At 44.1% G+C, this 20,073-nt stretch overlaps 1 protein-coding gene across 8 annotated transcripts in view; it reads left to right on the top strand.

Moving 5' to 3' along the window:
- LOC149979447 (septin-9-like) overlaps positions 1-20,073 on the top strand; it is a 162,887-nt gene that overhangs the window by 73,285 nt on the left and 69,529 nt on the right. For 7 of the 8 annotated variants that reach the window (XR_016485409.1, XR_016485412.1, XR_016485410.1 and 4 more), the window contains one exon: positions 8,241-8,972. Coding sequence is in view for 4 of the 8 variants with exons in the window: in XM_090194104.1 (XP_090050230.1) it covers positions 8,241-8,972 (732 nt within the window). In the remaining 4 variants the exon portion in view is untranslated. Of the gene's footprint in view, positions 1-7,768; positions 7,870-8,240; positions 8,973-20,073 lie in introns of those variants that run through there. The other variant, XR_016485411.1, reaches the window with a different exon arrangement.

The raw sequence follows: 20,073 nt of genomic DNA on the forward strand, positions 1-20,073 counted from the left end.
TCACTAGAGCATGATGGGACAAGGACATCCCAGCTGGCCAAATCCTCCCCTAACCCGGATGATGCTGGGCCAATTGTGCGCCGCCTCATGGGTCTCCCGGTCGTGGCCGGCTCCGACACAGCCCAGGATCAAACCGAGATCTGTAGTGACGCCTCAAACACTGCAGTGCCTTAGATCGCTGTGCCACTCGGGAGGCCCTGGAAAACAAGTTTTAAGACAGGCTAAGAGAGAAGAGTGGGGAGAGGATAAGAGAGAGAGAGAGAAAGAGTGAGAGAGAGAGAGAGAGAGAGAGAGAGAGAGAAGAGTGGGGAGAGGATAAGAGAGAGAGAGAGAGACAGAGAGAGAGAGAGAGAGAGAGAGAGAAAGAGAGAGAGAGAGAGAGAAAGAGAGAGAGAAAGAGAGAGAGAGAGAGAGAGAGAGAGAGAGATTGACAATCAAAACCAAACATAGGCAAAGTCTTCTCATACCAATTAGGATCTGGCTAAAAATACTTGAATCAGTTATAGAACACATTGCCCTTTATGGTTGTGAGGTCTGGGGTCCGCTCACCAACCAAGGATTCACAAAATGGGACAAACACCAAATTGAGACTTTGCATGCAGAATTCTGCAAAAATATCCTCAGTGTACAACGTAAAACACCAAATAACACATTGGAAATAATTTACAAAAAACAGAACAAACTGGAATGCTATTTGGCCTTGAACAGAGAATACACAGTGGCAGAATACCTGACCACTGTGACTGACCCACACTTAAGGAAAGCTTTGTCTGTGTACATACTTAGTGAGCATAGCCTTGCTATTGAGAAAGGCCGCCATAGGCAGACCTGGCTCTCAAGAGAAGACAGGCTATGTGCACACTGCCCACAAAATGAGGTGGAAACTGAGCTGCACATCCTAACCTCCTGCCAAATGTACGACCATATTAGAGACACATATTTCCCTCAGATTACACAGACCCACCAAGAATTCGAAAACCAATCTAATTTTGATAAACTCCCATATCTATTGGGTAAAATACCACCGTGTGCCATCACAGCAGCAAAATGTGTGACCCGTTGCCACAAGAAAAGGGCGACCAGTGAAGAACAAACACCAATGTAAATACAACCTATATTTATGTTTATTTATCTTCCCTTTTGTACTTGAACTATTTGCACATAATATTATTTTTGAACTTTTGTGAGTGTAATGTTCATTTGTATTTTTTATTTCACTTTTGTTTATTATCTTCTTCACTTTCTTTGGAAATGTTAACATATGTTTCCCATGGCAATAAAGCCCTTAAATAAAATGGAAATTGAATTGAGAGAAGTGGAAATGGGGAGGTGGGAGAGAGAGAGAGGTGGAGGTGGAGGTAGAGAGAGGTAGAGGAAGATAAGGAGGTGAATAAAATAAAGAACAGAGTTGACATTTGGTCCTCATTATAATTATCTAGCTGTTGCTAGGAGGCTTGTGATCACTGTTATCTCATTGATACTGTACAGCTCCTGATAAAGACTCTTTGAGGCTTCACACGCCTTTGTCCTTGTGCTGGGAAACATACAGACAAGCTGAAATGGAGGCACCATACACACACTGGCATGCAAACACATAAACACATACTATACACAGTCTCTCTCTCTCTCTCTCTCTCTCTCTCTCTCTCTCTCACACACACACACACACACACACACACACACACACACACACACACACACACACACACACACATACACACACACACACACACACACACCCAGTTCACCTCCTGCAGTATTGTGTGAGTATAACACATTAGTGATTTAGGGGCCAGTGTCTGAGATGTGCGTCAGAGCCTCAGTGAGCCAGGCTCCAACCCCTCAGTGTTTACCTTACTACACAGGGGGAAGGGGCCACACGCACGCACACACACACGCACACACACACACACACACACGCACGCACGCACACACACACAGAGCTGAGAGTGCCTGTGTCTCCTGTCTGTCTCCTCCAGACAGCTGGTGCCTCTCTTACCACAGATCCGACACACACTCACACACACACAGCTCCCTTCTCTTTTGTCCTCCCCTAACATCACTACACCCAGACTGGTCATTACATCAATCACAATATCTGTTGGTTGGTTCCTCAACACTGTGAAGACTGTCGCAACAAATGTAGACACAGGTATGGTGCCGGAGATAATGAATATGAGGTTAAAAAGTGGTTAAGTGTCCCTTTAAATGGCACTTTTGTGTTGTGGAAGCTACTATATTCTTTGAGCTGAGATGATTCCTCTTTTTGCTGTTAAGTGGACTGAAAGATGCTACACAAGACTAACCATAGAATTAGGAATTAGAATGCTAATAATTTAATAGGATCTCTATGGGACTAACTACTGTAACTATTCATCCTTGCTTCAAGTAATTCCTGTTATTCCTGCTGTGTGAGAATGACTTCATCAGGGATGTTGTTTTAGGCTCTTCCTTATTTCCTGTTGAATCACTGTATCTAAACGCCTTTATATGTCTCAGCATTATAGGCATTATATCAGCCATATCTACAGGTAGTGCATTTCATGGCCCATTTTGTTCATGACATTTTGTCTCAAAAGTGTTCTTTGTGACATCACTGGTCTAGATCTGTGTTTGTCTAGATCTGTTATGCAGGATCAGCCGTTGCATCAGGTGGTTAGTCAGCTGTGGTAGCAGATCTGGTATATGTCTGTTTGTAGCAGGGGTCACATGGCTTAGTCCTTATCTCTATCCAGATGCATGACTCTCCTTATCACGGGGCGGCAGGTAGCCTAGCGGGTTAGGAGTGGTTTGAATTCCCAAGCCAGCAAGGTGGGGAAATCTGCTGTTCTACCCTTGTGCAAGGCAGTTAACCCCCAACAACTTCGCCGATGACGTGGCTGTAGATTAAGGCAGCCCCCTGCACCACTCTGATGGATTAAATGCAGAAGACACATTTCAGTTGTATGGGTTCAGTTGTGCAACTGACTAGGTATCCCTTTACCACTAGCATGGCTGTCAGTGAACTGTAATACACTGTAGGCACATCAGGACAGCCTCTGTCTCTCCTCAAAGCTGGTCAGAATTGTATGGATCAGCTGAGACCATTGGGTTTGTATTCATGAAGCGTCTCAGAATAGGAGTGCTGGTCTAGGATCAGTTGCAGCCTATATTCATAAAGTGTCTTAGAGTAGAAACGCTGATCTAGAATAAGTTCAGCCTTTTACATTACAATACAATTAATGTATGGGGGATACATTAATTGTATTGTAATGTAAAAGGCTGAACTTATTCTAGATCAGCGTTTCTACTCTAAGACACTTTATGAATATAGGCTGGAAGCTGTTATTCATGTGGTGCACCGGGTTAGTTATCTCCACTCCTCCGGATTCCAGGTGTACTACTATGTGATTGAACATCTTATTGGCTTCCCAAACTGGTATGGGGGGATTCTTTCCAGGAACTCACGTTCAAAAGACCAGTTCTTTAATGTTAGTGCAGATGGAGGAAAACAGATGGAGAGACTGAGGCCATTTTATAGTATTGAGATACAGCCTTAACAACACAGCACTCTCTATCACACTCATCATCAGGCCACTATCTTGGGTTGAGTTCATTAATCACCAAACGGTAGAAAACCTATTGAAACATTGAGGGACTACCTAGACTTGTCCAATATGAAGCGCTCATATTTGTTCCCCATGGCAAAAAAAATATTCTAACGCTGTGCCCCAATGAACAAATAGTAACTAGCATTGATTTTGCTGATAGCTTGAGGAGAGTTTTACTTACAGTGATTGTGATGTGGTTGTCTTGGCTGAATTAATGCACTGGAGAAGAGCGTCTGCTAAACGACCAAAATGTCAAATGTAAATGTAAACACGGTTCTGCTGACAGTGGGCCAGATCCCTCTTCCTGTCTCAGGGAGGAAACCTAATCCCTGTTTGTAACAGTTGGACATCAGTCACCTGGCCTCACCTCGCTGGCATGCCCAGGGCAGACCACTATTAGCCAGGGAGCGCTGGGATAAAGCCAGCCATTGTCCAGGACCATGGGTCCAAAGTACCTAGAGGGCCCGGAGTGCTGACAGAACTGGAATGCCAATCTGTCGATAACCGTCAACCAAGCTGAGATTTCCTGTATCTGTACAGCAGATTCGAGAGAGTTTAGAGGAGCATTAGGCCAGTGAGACTCAGCCTTGTTTAAGCAGTCACAGAAATATCCATAATGCATCCTGAAAAATGTTACTCCTGATTTTGGTCTCTTTCCTCAGTGAAACTAAACTATTTCTGAACTGTTGCCAAGATCAGCTATTACACCCAGAATTCTGTGTCAAACACCTCAATAGCACAGCATTTGTCATGTATCTACTCACACATCTTTAAATCTTTAGGTAGCCCTGCCTAAACTGCAGCCAGCATGGCTTTTATTCAGTAATACGACACAAAAACCTGATGAAAAGAACCAAGTGTGTGAAAATAGTGTGCTCCATAAGGGGGTCTATTACCCCCATGCTGCTCCCTGGCTCGGGGCCTTCTGAGCGGGGAAGATGCTGGCACTGGCTGGGTTGTTTATTTGGGAGCTCCAGGGCCCTAGTCTGGAAGAGCAGAGGTTAGCTAGGTGTCGCAACCTCCAAACTGACACGGAACCAATGGAACCCCATACGTTACGCAGGGTTGGGGAGTAAGTCATTACATGTAATCCGTTACATGTAAGGGATTACAAAAACGGTAACTGTAATCCATTACGTTACCAGCAAAAATATTGTAATCAGATTACAGATACTTTTGAAAAACTAGATGATTACTTTGAGGATTACTTTTAAATTCAGAAAGAAAATCTTTGACACTTTGACACACTCTGTTTTCACAATGATATTCAAATCAGCATTGAAAAAAGGCGCAAATTTAAGTTTGTTCCACCTGAGCGAGTCTGACCACAAGTCAGAGACCACTATGATGACTCACCAAATGTGTTTGATGCATCGCGGGAAAAGAGCAGAAACAGGCTTTGTAGGCTACAGTTCAAGATATCTCTTCCAATGATGTGACTGTTGTCGGCATCCAAAGATTATCCAACTTGAATAAACGCTTGGAGGTAAGGATGACAGCAGCAGTTTAGTCTACGGTGATACGGATATCACTTATTATTATTGATCAATGCATGCCATTCCACAAGCGCAGCATTTATTATTCAACTGGAATCAATGAGCCCAATTAGTCCTTCATTACAACAAAATCATAAACAACAGAGTAGAGCTGGCTAATATGTCCTTAGTGTTGGGGTTATGCTCAGGTAAAACAATGTGGCTAATCTAAACTGATAGACTTTGGTTTTTAATGTAATGTAATGTAAGGATATCATTTAATCATATTATTATTATATGTAGTAGAAAGCGATGGGTTAGAAGAAGCCTACATAACCAACCCATAAAGTAACATTTTACATCCATATATGGCCAGCTATGTAAACTTTAACATTGATTTATCCTGAAATAGATGTTGTTCAATTGGTAACGTACATGTTTGTCTTCTTCTAATGCATTTTAAGGCGAAAGTAATCTGAAAGTAATCTAAAAGTAATGTAACCAGATTACATGACTGATTTTCGGTAATCCAAAAGTTACGTTACTGATTCCACTTTTGGACAGGTAACTAGTAACTGTAATGGATTACATTTAGAAAGTAACCTACCTAACCCTGACTGTAAGGCTGTAAGGCCAACTTAGAAACCCAACGGAAACATAACAACAACAACAACTGGAAACAATAAGCCCCAGGTCCCAAATCTTTTTACCTGGGACTCATTGCACTACTAGCCTGGTTCCAGATCTGCCAGTCCTCTGTCAACTCCCCTGTCTACCTTGGTTAGTTAAGGCATCCTGGTGATTTGCAGAACTCAATGTTTGCTAATGGAATAATACATTGAATTTGACATGGCTGACACTTAAATAGCATAAGAATGCTGTAACTATAGCTAGCTTTCAAGGATAACTTTATGAAGATTATAGCAAGAAACTGTCTGGGCAAAAGCCCTGTGTGTGTCTGTGTGTGTGTGTCTGTGTGCTTCTGTGTGCGTCTGTGTGCATCTGTGTGCGTGCGTGTGTCTGTGTGCGTCTGTGTGCATGCGTGCGTGTATGCGTGTGTGTGTGTGTGTGTGTGTGTCTGTGTCTGTGTGTGTCTGTGTGCATCTGTGTGTGCAAATGGGGGTGGTTGGGTGTGTGATGATGCTTCATTTATTTGAAGCTTGAAGATATTTCACTAGAAAATAAAAATGCTGAAGAGTGTGTATGATACTATTTCTAGTGAGCTGGGCTAGACTAATATTTGTCCTTCTATTGTAGAAACTTCATTACTAAAGAGATTACTAAAGAAATTACTAAAGATATATTATAATCAGCTTGGGTTTTACTATAAATGTAAGTGGGTCACGTGATCAACAAATGACGCACGTCACAGAAATAGATGGTATATATAAAGGTAACACCCATAGATGGTATATATAAAGGCCACACCCATAGATGGTATATATAAAGGCCACACCCATAGAGGTATATATAAAGGTAACACCCATAGATGGTATAAATAAAGGTAACACCCATAGATGGTATATATAAAGGTAACACCCATAGATGGTATATATAAAGGTAACACCCATAGATGGTATAAATAAAGGTAACACCCATAGATGGTATATATAAAGGTCACACCCATAGAGGTATATATAAAGGTAACACCCATAGTGGTATATATAAAGGTCACACCCATAGAGGTATATATAAAGGTAACACCCATAGATGGTATATATAAAGGTCACACTCAAAGAGGTATATATAAAGGTAACACCCATAGATGTATATATAAAGGTAACACCCATAGATGGTATAAATAAAGATCACACCCATAGATGGTATATATAAAGGTCACACCCATAGATGGTATATATAAAGGTCACACCCATAGAGGTATATATAAAGGTCACACCCATAGATGGTATATATAAAGGTAACACCCATAGATGGTATATATAAAGGTCACACCCATAGAGGTATATATAAAGGTCACACCCATAGATGGTATATATAAAGGTAACACCCATAGATGGTATATATAAAGGTCACACCCATAGAGGTATATATAAAGGTAACACCCATAGAGGTATATATAAAGGTCACACCCATAGATGGTATATATAAAGGTAACACCCATAGATGGTATATATAAAGATCACACCCATAGATGGTATAAATAAAGATCACACCCATAGATGGTATATATAAAGGTAACACCCATAGATGGTATATATAAAGGTAACACCCATAGATGGTATATATAAAGATCATACCCATAGATGGTATATATAAAAGTCACACCCATAGATGGTATATATAAAGGTAACACCCATAGAGGTATATATAAAGGTAACACCATTAGCCAACCTGTTGCTGCTTATCTATGTTATTTGTTGATAGAACCGCGTTTTTATTCAATGGGCAGAATTTGAGTATTTTTTTATAGGATACATGCTAATTCGTCACAATTTATGGTCAGGGCGAGCGCAGGGGTGTATTCATTACGCCGATTCTGTTGTAAAATGTTTTGTAATATTTAACAACAGAAACCAAAAGTTTTGCAACGAAAACTAGAGTTTCTATTGGACAAATTCAGTTAGGTCCCGCCATGTTTCGTTCCGTTTGCTTCCATTTGGTTCTTAACTTGTAAACGGTTTCCGTCGTAAGAGATAATGAATACACCACAATAGCGCGCGCTTTGGTTGTGTTTGATCAGTTTGTGCGCATCGGTTTGTTGTGAGTCATTCACGTTTTCATTGAGGGAATGCGAAATAACTACATCGCAATGATGAAAAAATATGTGAAGCGTATTAAATCCGGTAATGAACGGACTTTCCCTGTTAATATTTTAGTTACATCGGGATTCCGTAGGGTTTTTGTTTTTTGTGACATAGTTTTCAACTTGATTTTTGAATGGTGTTCCCCAAACACGTTAGAAATCAAATTGTAGGCCTACAATCTTCTCCAAGAGATTATTCCAAATCTGAAACGCTTTCCCCTCTTGTATTTTGGTAGCCTAGTTAGGCTATAGCAGTAGGCTACTCAGCTAAATTATGAAATTGTGATATATACTGATGCATATATTGATGTTTATTAATCCATTCATTATATTACTTAATTAATGTACAAGGCAACACAATTCGTCTGTGTTGATCTGTTGACTGACCACAACATGTCTTCTCTTTTCCAGCACTAAAGAGGTCGTTTGAGGTGGAGGAGTCTGACATCTCCATCAACCCCTCCCCTCTGTCCCGTAGGACCAACCTCCGCTCCTCCACCTCCAGCCAGCGAAGCTTCCACGAAGCCCGCAACTCTGACAACCCCTCCAGAACCTCGCCTTCTGACTCCAACCCTTGCTCCCCCAAAACCAGCCTGAGACGCATGGAGCTGTCCGGGGGAGTGGTAGGAGGCCGTGCCCTGGATACAGCCTCCACCCGCCGGACCGAGATCTCTATTGAGGTGTCATCCAAGCAGATTGACAGCTCGCCCAGCCCGGGTATCGCCCGCTTCGGCCTGAAGAGGCCTGAGGCCCAGAGCCTTGGTTCTCGAGCCGGAGCCGTCTCAGAGAGCTCCTCCAGCTCGGCACACAGACGGGCAGAGATCTCCCTCTCTCGGCCCCACGAGCCCCCCGGGGCACCCAGGAGGGGGGACTCCCAGCCTCCCTCAGCCACCCGGATCCCTGACCCCCCTCAGAGGAGGACCGACCCCACCATGGTCAGCCCTGTGGAGGGCTTTACTTCCAGGAGACCCGAGATGCCTGTCTTCCGACAGCCAGAGATGGCAGCACCACCTCCGGTCAGGGTGGTGGAGAACAACAGCCACCCCCCAGTGCCCAGTGGCCCCCTGCCCAGCCTGGTGGAGCCCAGGAGCGAGAGGACACAGCCTCCGGTCAGCGAGACGCCCGTCGTCAGACCTATAGAGAGTAAGTCAATCTAATTCTATGTCTGACATATGCATTAGTCTCTAATGCTTGTTCATTTCACCTCTGTGCGCTCTCTCTGTCTGTGGACAGTATTTCACAACTGCTCTCTGCTGAGAGAGAATGTAGAGAAAGTTGTTTTTTAAAGTTCAGGGGTTGATCCTTTGCTTTGATCAGAATCATTTGTGTTGTAGAATGTCAGTTGCATTTGTTTTCAGTGTTCGCACCATTTCAAGACAGTTTAGATACACAAGCTGTCTTATTTGACATGTGAATAGTCACCTTTCACTCAGACAAAGTGCAGCCTAACTCTGCAAGGCAACAGTGACAGTACCAGTACAGATGGTTTCTCATGAGCTCTTGCTGCTGTGCTGTCTGGATGTCTGACTGGGAATATAGGTCAGAGTAATGATGAGGATCCCAGCTGAGGCCCAGCAGTAAGAATGGGCTCACCCAGCCAGTCAGCCAGCCAGTCAGCCAGCCAGTCAGCCAGCCAGCTAGCCAGTCAGTCAGCCAGTCAGTCAGTCAGCTAGCCAGTCAGTCAGTCAGTCAGCCAGCCAGTCAGTCAGCTAGCCAGCCAGCCAAGTTGAGTGTACTCTAACCATTACGTCAGGCCCTTATGAAGGACTTAATGGAAGCAGACAGAGGTTGACATAGCAGTGAATTGTGAAACTGAACTATGTATGATGTGGTACTCTCTTGGTTTTCATTTCAGATATTCCTGGAAGTGATGTTTTTACAGGGTCGACTCCGGTGTTAAGAATGCAGTAAAGTAGTGGTTGTGTTTCATAGTGGCTGGTCCATCCTTCAGCTGTGTCCTGTGTAAACATGCAGTAAAGTAGTGGTTGTGTTTCATAGTTGCTGGTCTATACTTCAGCTGTGTCCTGTGTAAACATACAGTAAAGTAGTGGTTGTGTTTCATAGTTGCTGGTCCATCCTTCAGCTGTGTCCTGTGTAAACATACAGTAAAGTTGTGGTTGTGTTTCATAGTTGCTGGTCTATACTTCAGCTGTGTCCTGTGTAAACATAAGGTAAAGTAGTGGTTGTGTTTCATAGTTGCTGGTCCATCCTTCAGCTGTGTCCTGTGTAAACATACAGTAAAGTAGTGGTTGTGTTTCATAGTTGCTGGTCTATACTTCAGCTGTGTCCTGTGTAAACATACAGTAAAGTAGTGGTTGTGTTTCATAGTTGCTGGTCTATACTTCAGCTGTGTCCTGTGTAAACATACAGTAAAGTAGTGGTTGTGTTTCATAGTTGCTGGTCTATACTTCAGCTGTGTCCTGTGTAAACATACAGTAAAGTAGTGGTTGTGTTTCATAGTTGCTGGTCTATACTTCAGCTGTGTCCTGTGTAAACATACAGTAAAGTAGTGGTTGTGTTTCATAGTTGCTGGTCTATACTTCAGCTGTGTCCTGTGTAAACATACAGTAAAGTAGTGGTTGTGTTTCATAGTTGCTGGTCTATACTTCAGCTGTGTCCTGTGTAAACATACAGTAAAGTAGTGGTTGTGTTTCATAGTTGCTGGTCTATACTTCAGCTGTGTCCTGTGTAAACATACAGTAAAGTAGTGGTTGTGTTTCATAGTAGCTGGTCCATCCTTCAGCTGTGTCCTGTGTAAACATACAGTAAAGTAGTGGTTGTGTTTTATAGTTGCTGGTCCATCCTTCAGCTGTGTCCTGTGTAAACATACAGTAAAGTAGTGGTTGTGTTTCATAGTTGCTGGTCCATCCTTCAGCTGTGTCCTGTGTAAACATACAGTAAAGTAGTGGTTGTGTTTCATAGTTGCTGGTCTATACTTCAGCTGTGTCCTGTGTAAACATACAGTAAAGTAGTGGTTGTGTTTCATAGTTGCTGGTCCATCCTTCAGCTGTGTCCTGTGTAAACATACAGTAAAGTTCTTCCATAAAGATGGATCATTCAAAACCAGAGTGATAGATAGCCTTCCTTTCCTCCGTCTAACCTGACCTTGAGCTTTTTGGGGTTTGAACTAGAGATGAGTGATATGGACACATTTATATCTCTTTAAATTGACTTAGGGCTGGGCGATATGGCCAAAATATCACATCACAGTATTTGAAGCTATTTTATGTTTTTGAATAATACAAGTTGTAAATATGCTTCATGAGTAATTCATGACTCCAGGGTGACAACACATACATGTGATTTCAATGGCTTTCTCCATTTATACTCCAAACAAAAATCAATTTCTGCACTTTTGACTATAATTTCCCCACTGTGACTCTAGTAGCTGATGGAGTAAACTATAAAAACACACATTATACCCATAGGAGTTGCATATCATGTTTAACAAACCAAACATACTGTTATAGAAAGTCAAGACACTCAAACCGGTCCGTGCATCATTCCCGGTGTGTATAGTAAAATACGGTATACCACCCAGCCCTAAATTGACTGAATGAATAGGATAATGCTACATTGAAAGATACATTTATAACATGAATGTGAACCACTGCTTTTTTAAATGACTCTTTCACGGTAGACTTTGAGATTTTGGCAATGAGATCCTTAATCTACTTCCCCAGAGTCAGGTGAATGCTGGATAACATTTTTATGTCTCTGCGTGTAAGTTGATGGAAGTTGCTAACTGGCACTAGCGCAATGACTGGAAGTCTATGGGTATCTGCATTTTCTTGCAAACCTACCTCTAACTTATTTTATATTGGACACAGAGGCATAAAAATGGTATTCACAAATTCATCTGACTCTGGGGAACTAGATACAATATACAATATACTAGATACAATATACTAGATACAACATACTAGATACAATATACTAGATACAATATACTAGATACAATATACTAGATACAATATACTAGATACAATATACTAGATACAATATACTAGATACAACATACTAGATACAACATACTAGATACAATATACTAGATACAATATACTAGATACAATATACTAGATACAATATACTAGATACAATATACTAGATACAATATACTAGATACAACATACTAGATACAACCCCAAAGTATCCCTTTAAACTACTACTACTAGTTTGATGGTTGTAGCCATCAATTGTCCCATTAACAATCACCCATATTAGCCAAGTGACTTTATTTCAAACTTCACATTTCTCTAGCAAGGCCCTACGTTGTAGTTTATTTATCGTAATGAACGATATGCGTGAAATGCCCACGAGAAGTGGTTCGTGTTAATCATTGTTGGTTTATCGTCCCAGCTGTAGTTGGAACTTTGAAGCACAGTGACTAATGGTGGAACTATGCTGTGGTGTGAAGGGTTGGTGTGCGTCCCAAATGGCACCCTAATTCCCTGTGAAGTGCACTAGTTTTGACGAGCCCTGTGGGCCCAGCTCAAAAGTAGTGCACAAATGACCATAGTAGGGTGTCACTTGTGACACAGCCATGGTTAGCAAAGCCTTGAGATAAAGGAAGATCATTCTGTGGTGTTTTTTCCTAAGTCATGTATCATAATTGTATATTTTTCTGGAAAAGTACCTGTCATCCTACGGTGGCTAGGAGCTGTCAGTAAGAACTATGACTCATGATTCAGGCATGCCAAACCTTCAGCCCATCTGTTTTAAAGATGAAAAGGGCAATGGAGTGAATGTTATTTCGGCTTCCGATGTGCCTTTTCTCAAACCACCAGAAAAGCACCAGAAAAGCCTCAAAGGATGGGACCGTTTCAACTTGAAGGGTCAGGGAGGTATGAGTGAGGTCATGAGTGTATGAATACAGATGATGCAATGTTGACATTGTGGGGGCTTGAAGGCTTCCTATATGTAGGCCTACCTCTCTCATTAAAGGTCTAAGTAGCCTTGACGTATTCCTGTCTCCTCGTGGGAGAGGTCTTAGAGAGGTCTTAGTTTATTGTGGGGGGAAGTTTAAAGGTCTAAGTAGCCTTGACGTATTCCTGTCTCCTCGTGGGAGAGGTCTTAGAGAGGTCTTAGTTTATTGTGGGGGAAGTTTAAAGGGCCACTTCACCACTTTTTAATCTCATTCGTTATCTCCAGCATATACTGTACCAGTGTGTTGTGGTAATGAATATGAGGTTCAAAAGTGTTGAAGTGCCCCTTTAAGTGTGATGTCAGACTTGGCGTTGACCTGATGACCTCATTCTGAAGTATAATTTGTTATAATGAACAGACCCAGGTGATGCCATAGTAACTCCATCCACTATGAACCCTTACTGTACTGATGATGAAAATAAAGTTACAAAAACAGAATTCAGAATATTAGATACATTTGGTGGTGTTATTGTGAGGCCCATGTGAGGCAGTGTGGTGGTGTTATTGTGAGGCCCCTATGAGGCAGTATGGTGGCGTTATTGTGAGGCCCCTATGAGGCAGTATGGTGGCGTTATTGTGAGGCAGTATGGTGGCGTTATTGTGAGGCCCCTATAAGGCAGTATGGTGGTGTTATTGTGAGGCCCCTATGAGGCAGTATGGTGGCATTATTGTGAAGCTCATGTGAGGCAGTATGGTGGCGTTATTGTGAAGCCCCTGTGAGGCAGTATGGTGGTGTTATTGTGAGGCCCCTGTGAGGCAGTATGGTGGTGTTATTGTGAAGCTCCTGTGAGGCAGTATGGTGGTGTTATTGTGAAGCTCCTGTGAGGCAGTATGGTGGTGTTATTGTGAAGCTCCTGTGAGGCAGTATGGTGGTGTTATTGTGAAGCTCCTATGAGGCAGTATGGTGGTGTTATTGTGAAGCTCCTGTGAGGCAGTATGGTGGTGTTATTGTGAGGCCCCTGTGAGGCAGTATGGTGGTGTTATTGTGAAGCTCCTGTGAGGCAGTATGGTGGTGTTATTGTGAAGCTCCTGTGAGGCAGTATGGTGGTGTTATTGTGAAGCTCCTATGAGGCAGTATGGTGGTGTTATTGTGAAGCTCCTGTGAGGCAGTATGGTGGTGTTATTGTGAGGCCCCTGTGAGGCAGTATGGTGGTGTTATTGTGAAGCTCCTGTGAGGCAGTATGGTGGTGTTATTGTGAAGCCCCTGTGAGGCAGTATGGTGGTGTTATTGTGAAGCCCCTGTGAGGCCGTATGGTGGTGTTATTGTGAAGCCCCTGTGAGGCAGTATGGTGGTGTTATTGTGAAGCCCCTGTGAGGCAGTGTGGTGGTGTTATTGTGAAGCTCCTGTGAGGCAGTATGGTGGTGTTATTGTGAAGCCCCTGTGAGGCAGTATGGTGGTGTTATTGTGAAGCCCCTGTGAGGCCGTATGGTGGTGTTATTGTGAAGCTCCTGTGAGGCAGTATGGTGCCGTTATTGTGAAGCCCCTGTGAGGCCGTATGGTGGTGTTATTGTGAAGCCCCTGTGAGGCAGTGTGGTGGTGTTATTGTGAGGCAGTATGGTGGTGTTATTGTGAAGCTCCTGTGAGGCAGTGTGGTGGTGTTATTGTGAGGGCCCTATGAGGCAGTGTGGTGGTGTTATTGTGAGGCAGTATGGTGGTGTTATTGTGAAGCTCCTGTGAGGCAGTATGGTGGTGTTATTGTGAAGCCTCTGTGAGGCAGTATGGTGGTGTTATTGTGAAGCCCCTGTGAGGCAGTATGGTGGTGTTATTGTGAAGCTTCTGTGAGGCAGAATGGTGGTATTATTGTGAAGCCTCTGTGAGGCAGTATGGTGGTGTTATTGTGAAGCCCCTGTGAGGCAGTATGGTGGTGTTATTGTGAAGCTCCTGTGAGGCAGTATTGTGGTGTTATTGTGAGGCAGTATGGTGGTGTTATTGTGAAGCTCCTGTGAGGCAGTATGGTGGTGTTATTGTGAGGCAGTATGGTGGTGTTATTGTGAAGCTCTTGTGAGGCAGTATGGTGGTGTTATTGTGAAGCCCCTGTGAGGCAGTATGGTGGTGTTATTGTGAAGCCCCTGTGAGGCAGTATGGTGGTGTTATTGTGAAGCCCCTATGAGGCAGTATGGTGGTGTTATTGTGAAGCCCCTATGAGGCAGTATGGTGGTGTTATTGTGAAGCCCCTGTGAGGCAGTATGGTGGTGTTATTGTGAGGCAGTATGGTGGTGTTATTGTGAAGCTCCTGTGAGGCAGTATGGTGGTGTTATTGTGAAGCCCCTGTGAGGCAGTATGGTGGTGCTATTGTGAAGCTCCTGTGAGGCAGTATGGTGGTGTTATTGTGAAGCTCCTGTGAGGCAGTATGGTGGTGTTATTGTGAAGCCCCTGTGAGGCAGTATGGTGGTGTTATTGTGAAGCTCCTGTGAGGCAGTATGGTGGTGTTATTGTGAAGCCCCTGTGAGGCAGTATGGTGGTGTTATTGTGAAGCTCCTGTGAGGCAGTATGGTGGTGTTATTGTGAGTGGAGCTCCTATAAGGTGGTTGTGTTCATGCTGTCTGTGTAGTCTGGTCCGAGGGAGACGCAGGCAACTGGTAGGTGTGACATTCCAAATCTGGAGTCCATAAACGTGCAGCATAAAAATAGAAACCCTTCAATTTCCAGCTTTTTCTGCTGCTGTTGCTTCTTTGTTGACTGCTCCTTATTGGCTGTTTCATCACTGTTACAAACAGCCTCTCCGATGGCTGAAATAACTCTCTGCCAATCTACCATGGCCTCCTAGGGCTGTAATATATAGGTGCACTTGATTTAGCTCGCCAGGTAGGCAGGGTTTGCACCTAGGGACCAATGAATGGCACCAAACAGGGAAAGTCCTGCATTTTGTGTTGGTTCTGTTTATGAGTATTCATCATGGTTATTGTACTGAATATCACAGCACCAAAAGTCTTTGCTTGAGTTTAGAGGAAAAACATCTGATACTGATCTAATCACAAGAAGGGAAGAACATCTTGAGAAAGGTGGTCTGAGGACTAGTGGTGTGTGGGTGGTGAAGTAAGATGGAACCAGTCCAGGAATCAACCTTTGACCTGCATCATTGACTAATGTTTTCCTCTGGGGGTATTATGAGGAGAGGAGAGAACGCAGACCTGACTGGTCATGAAAGAAAGAGAGATTTAGTTTATCTATTTCACTTGTTTTGGCAATGTTAACACGTTTCCCATGCCAATAAAGCCCCATGAACTGAGAGAGAGAATCCCAAAGATTGTTTTGATAGGAAAAGGGTTAAGTTCCTCCTGTAGTGAGCGAGAGAGAAACCCCCTTTAGAGTGAGAGGGGGCGTTGAGCCAAGGGAGAAGTGTGCCGATGTGGGCGAAATGGATCCCTGGTTTCCTGTAAATGTTATTAGGGAGAGGGAATAAACTGGAAACTCACCTTTGACCCCTATAGTCAGCTTAGAGTAAACACATACAGTCGTGGCCAAAAGTTTTGAGAATGACACTAATATTAATTTTCACCAAGTCTGCTGCCTCCGTTGGTATGATGGCAATTTGCATATACTCCAGCATGTTATGAAGAGTGGTTGACTAAGTGCTGAAGGGGCTTGCTGCTGTGGTTGACTAAATGCTGAAGGGGCTTGCTGCTGTGGTTGACTACATGTTGAAGTAGATAGCTGCTGTGGTTGACTACATGTTGAAGTAGATAGCTGCTGTGGTTGACTACATGCTGAAGTGGATAGCTGCTGTGGTTGACTACATGCTGAAGGGGCTTGCTGCTGTGGTTGACTACATGTTGAAGTGGATAGCTGCTGTGGTTGACTACATGCTGAAGGGGCTTGCTGCTGTGGTTGACTACATGCTGAAGGGGCTTGCTGCTGTGGTTGACTACGTGTTGAAGGGGCTTGCTGCTGTGGTTGACTACATGCTGAAGGGGCTTGCTGCTGTGGTTGACTACATGCTGAAGGGGCTTGCTGCTGTGGTTGACTACATGCTGAAGGGGCTTGCTGCTGTGGTTGACTACGTGTTGAAGGGGATTGCTGCTGTGGTTGACTACATGTTGAAGTAGATAGCTGCTGTGGTTGACTATGTGTTGAAGGGGCTTGCTGCTGTGGTTGACTACGTGTTGAAGTAGATAGCTGCTGTGGTTGACTACGTGCTGAAGGGGCTTGCTGCTGTGGTTGACTACGTGCTGAAGGGGCTTGCTGCTGTGGTTGACTACGTGTTGAAGTAGATAGCTGCTGTGGTTGACTACATGCTGAAGGGGATTGCTGCTGTGGTTGACTACATGCTGAAGGGGATTGCTGCTGTGGTTGACTACGTGTTGAAGTAGATAGCTGCTGTGGTTGACTACGTGTTGAAGGGGATTGCTGCTGTGGTTGACTACGTGTTGAAGTAGATAGCTGCTGTGGTTGACTACGTGTTGAAGTAGATGGCTGCTGTGGTTGACTACGTGTTGAAGGGGTTTGCTGCTGTGGTTGACTACGTGTTGAAGTAGATAGCTGATGTGGTTGACTACGTGTTGAAGGGGCTTGCTGCTGTGGTTGACTACGTGTTGAAGTAGATAGCTGCTGTGGTTGACTACGTGTTGAAATAGATAGCTGCTGTGGTTGACTACGTGTTGAAGGGGATTGCTGCTGTGGTTGACTACGTGTTGAAGTAGATAGCTGCTGTGTTTGACTACGTGTTGAAGGGGCTTGCTGCTGTGGTTGACTACGTGTTGAAGGGGATAGCTGCTGTGGTTGACTACATGTTGAAGTAGATAGCTGCTGTGGTTGACTACATGCTGAAGGGGCTTGCTGCTGTGGTTGACTACGTGCTGAAGGGGCTTGCTGCTGTGGTTGACTACGTGTTGAAGGGAATAGCTGCTGTGGTTGACTACATGTTGAAGTGGATAGCTGCTGTGGTTGACTACGTGTTGAAGTGGATAGCTGCTGTGGTTGACTACATGTTGAAGGGGCTTGCTGCTGTGGTTGACTACGTGCTGAAGGGGCTTGCTGCTGTGGTTGACTACGTGTTGAAGGGGCTTGCTGCTGTGGTTGACTACGTGTTTAAGTAGGTAGCTGCTGTGGTTGACTACATGTTGAAGGGGCTTGCTGCTGTGGTTGACTACGTGTTGAAGTAGATAGCTGCTGTGGTTGACTACGTGTTGAAGGGGCTTGCTGCTGTGGTTGACTACGTGTTGAAATACATAGCTGCTGTGGTTGACTACATGTTGAAGTAGATAGCTGCTGTGGTTGACTACATGTTGAAGTAGATAGCTGCTGTGGTTGACTACGTGTTGAAGAAGTGTTGAAGTAGATAGCTGCTGTGGTTGACTACGTGTTGAAGTAGATAGCTGCTGTGGTTGACTACATGTTGAAGTAGATAGCTGCTGTGGTTGACTACATGTTGAAGTAGATAGCTGCTGTGGTTGACTACATGTTGAAGTAGATAGCTGCTGTGGTTGACTACGTGTTGAAGTAGATAGCTGCTGTGGTTGACTACGTGTTGAAGGGACTTGTTGCTGTGGTTGACTACGTGTTGAAGGGGCTTGCTGCTGTGGTTGACTACGTGTTGAAGTGGATAGCTGCTGTGGTTGACTACATGCTGAAGGGGCTTGCTGCTGTGGTTGACTACGTGTTGAAGTAGATAGCTGCTGTGGTTGACTACGTGTTGAAGTGGCTTGCTGCTGTGGTTGACTACGTGTTGAAGGGGCTTGCTGCTGTGGTTGACTACGTGTTGAAGTAGATAGCTGCTGTGGTTGACTATGTGTTGAAGTGGATAGCTGCTGTGGTTGACTAAGTGCTGAAGGGGCTTGCTGCTGTGGTTGACTACGTGTTGAAGGGGCTTGCTGCTGTGGTTGACTACGTGTTGAAGGGGCTTGCTGATGTGGTTGACTACGTGTTGAAGGGGGTAGCTGCTGTGGTTGACTACGTGTTGAAGGGGCTTGCTGCTGTGGTTGACTACATGCTGAAGTGGATAGCTGCTGTGGTTGACTACGTTTTGGAGGGGCTTGCTGCTGTGGTTGACTACGTGTTGAAGTAGATAGCTGCTGTGGTTGACTACATGCTGAAGGGGCTTGCTGCTGTGGTTGACTATGTGTTGAAGTGGATAGCTGCTGTGCTTGACTACGTGTTGAAGTGGATAGCTGCTGTGGTTGACTACGTGTTGAAGGGGATTGCTGCTGTGGTTGACTATGTGTTGAAGTGGATAGCTGCTGTGGTTGACTACGTGTTGAAGGGAGCTTGCTGCTGTGGTTGACTACGTGTTGAAGGGGCTTGCTGCTGTCGTTGACTACGTGCTGAAGGGGCTTGCTGCTGTGGTTGACTACGTGTTGAAGTAGATAGCTGCTGTGGTTGACTACGTGTTGAAGGGGCTTGCTGCTGTGGTTGACTACGTGTTGAAGTAGATAGCTGCTGTGGTTGACTACGTGTTGAAGGGGCTTGCTGCTGTGGTTGACTACATGTTTTACTTCTCTGCTTTAACATTGTGTTTGGGACCAAGACGGTGGTTTAAACCCATATTCCAGAAATGAATCAGAGGACCGTCATTGTGAACTAGGGATGAAAGCATTCCTCTGAACGAGGTGTGTTGGCTACTAGTGCCCCCCTCTGTCAGATAGTTAGAGGGCTGAGAAACAGAGTGATTAAACCATTAGACATTTTAGACGTTAGATTTATTTGATAAATGTATCTCTCTGGTCTGAGTGACAACGTTGCTTTATTTTCAACACAGCTATGCATCGCTAATTCAACTTCCACAATGTTGGGAAGTGTGTGAACTCAGACATTTAAGCCCTGTGTAGGAGGAGTGTGTTTGCAGACACATGAGGTAATGTTTGGGAAGTATCAGTGAGTTTCCATCCACATCTTCTACCTCTGGCACCCCCAGTGTACAGCACTGTGAGAGGGCAGTCCAGTAGGACCTTCTCTCCTTTCTCCTGGTGTGTGTGTGTGTGTGTGTGTGTGTGTGTGTGAGGCCTGCAGGGACAGTAGGTTTCGTCATGTCCCTTCTCCCCTCTATTTGAGTGTTACCAACCTGCCTGGGTGCCTCAGGCCACACCGTCTGTCGGATAGTATTTCAGGTGTGTGTGTGTGCGCACGCTATGTGCCCCTGTGACATGTATTAAGGGTGTCTGGCCTAGGGGACAGGTGATAGAGATGAACTACTGTTACAAGGGTAAGGTACCTTTATGGGGGTGGTGTTAAACACGAGGTAGTCAAATGTATTACAGTGTTACGTTAAGGTGTGTTTAATTTACCACAGTAAAAATGCTTTAACATAGTAGAGAGGGATTTGTTTTTGCAATCTTCCATTAATAGTTAACTATTTGCAATGGCCAATTTTATTCCATTGGG

This window comes from Oncorhynchus mykiss, chromosome 12 (genome assembly GCF_057628025.1).
Source record: "Oncorhynchus mykiss isolate SJ-2025 chromosome 12, ASM5762802v1, whole genome shotgun sequence".
Classification (NCBI taxonomy): Eukaryota; Metazoa; Chordata; class Actinopteri; order Salmoniformes; family Salmonidae; genus Oncorhynchus; species Oncorhynchus mykiss.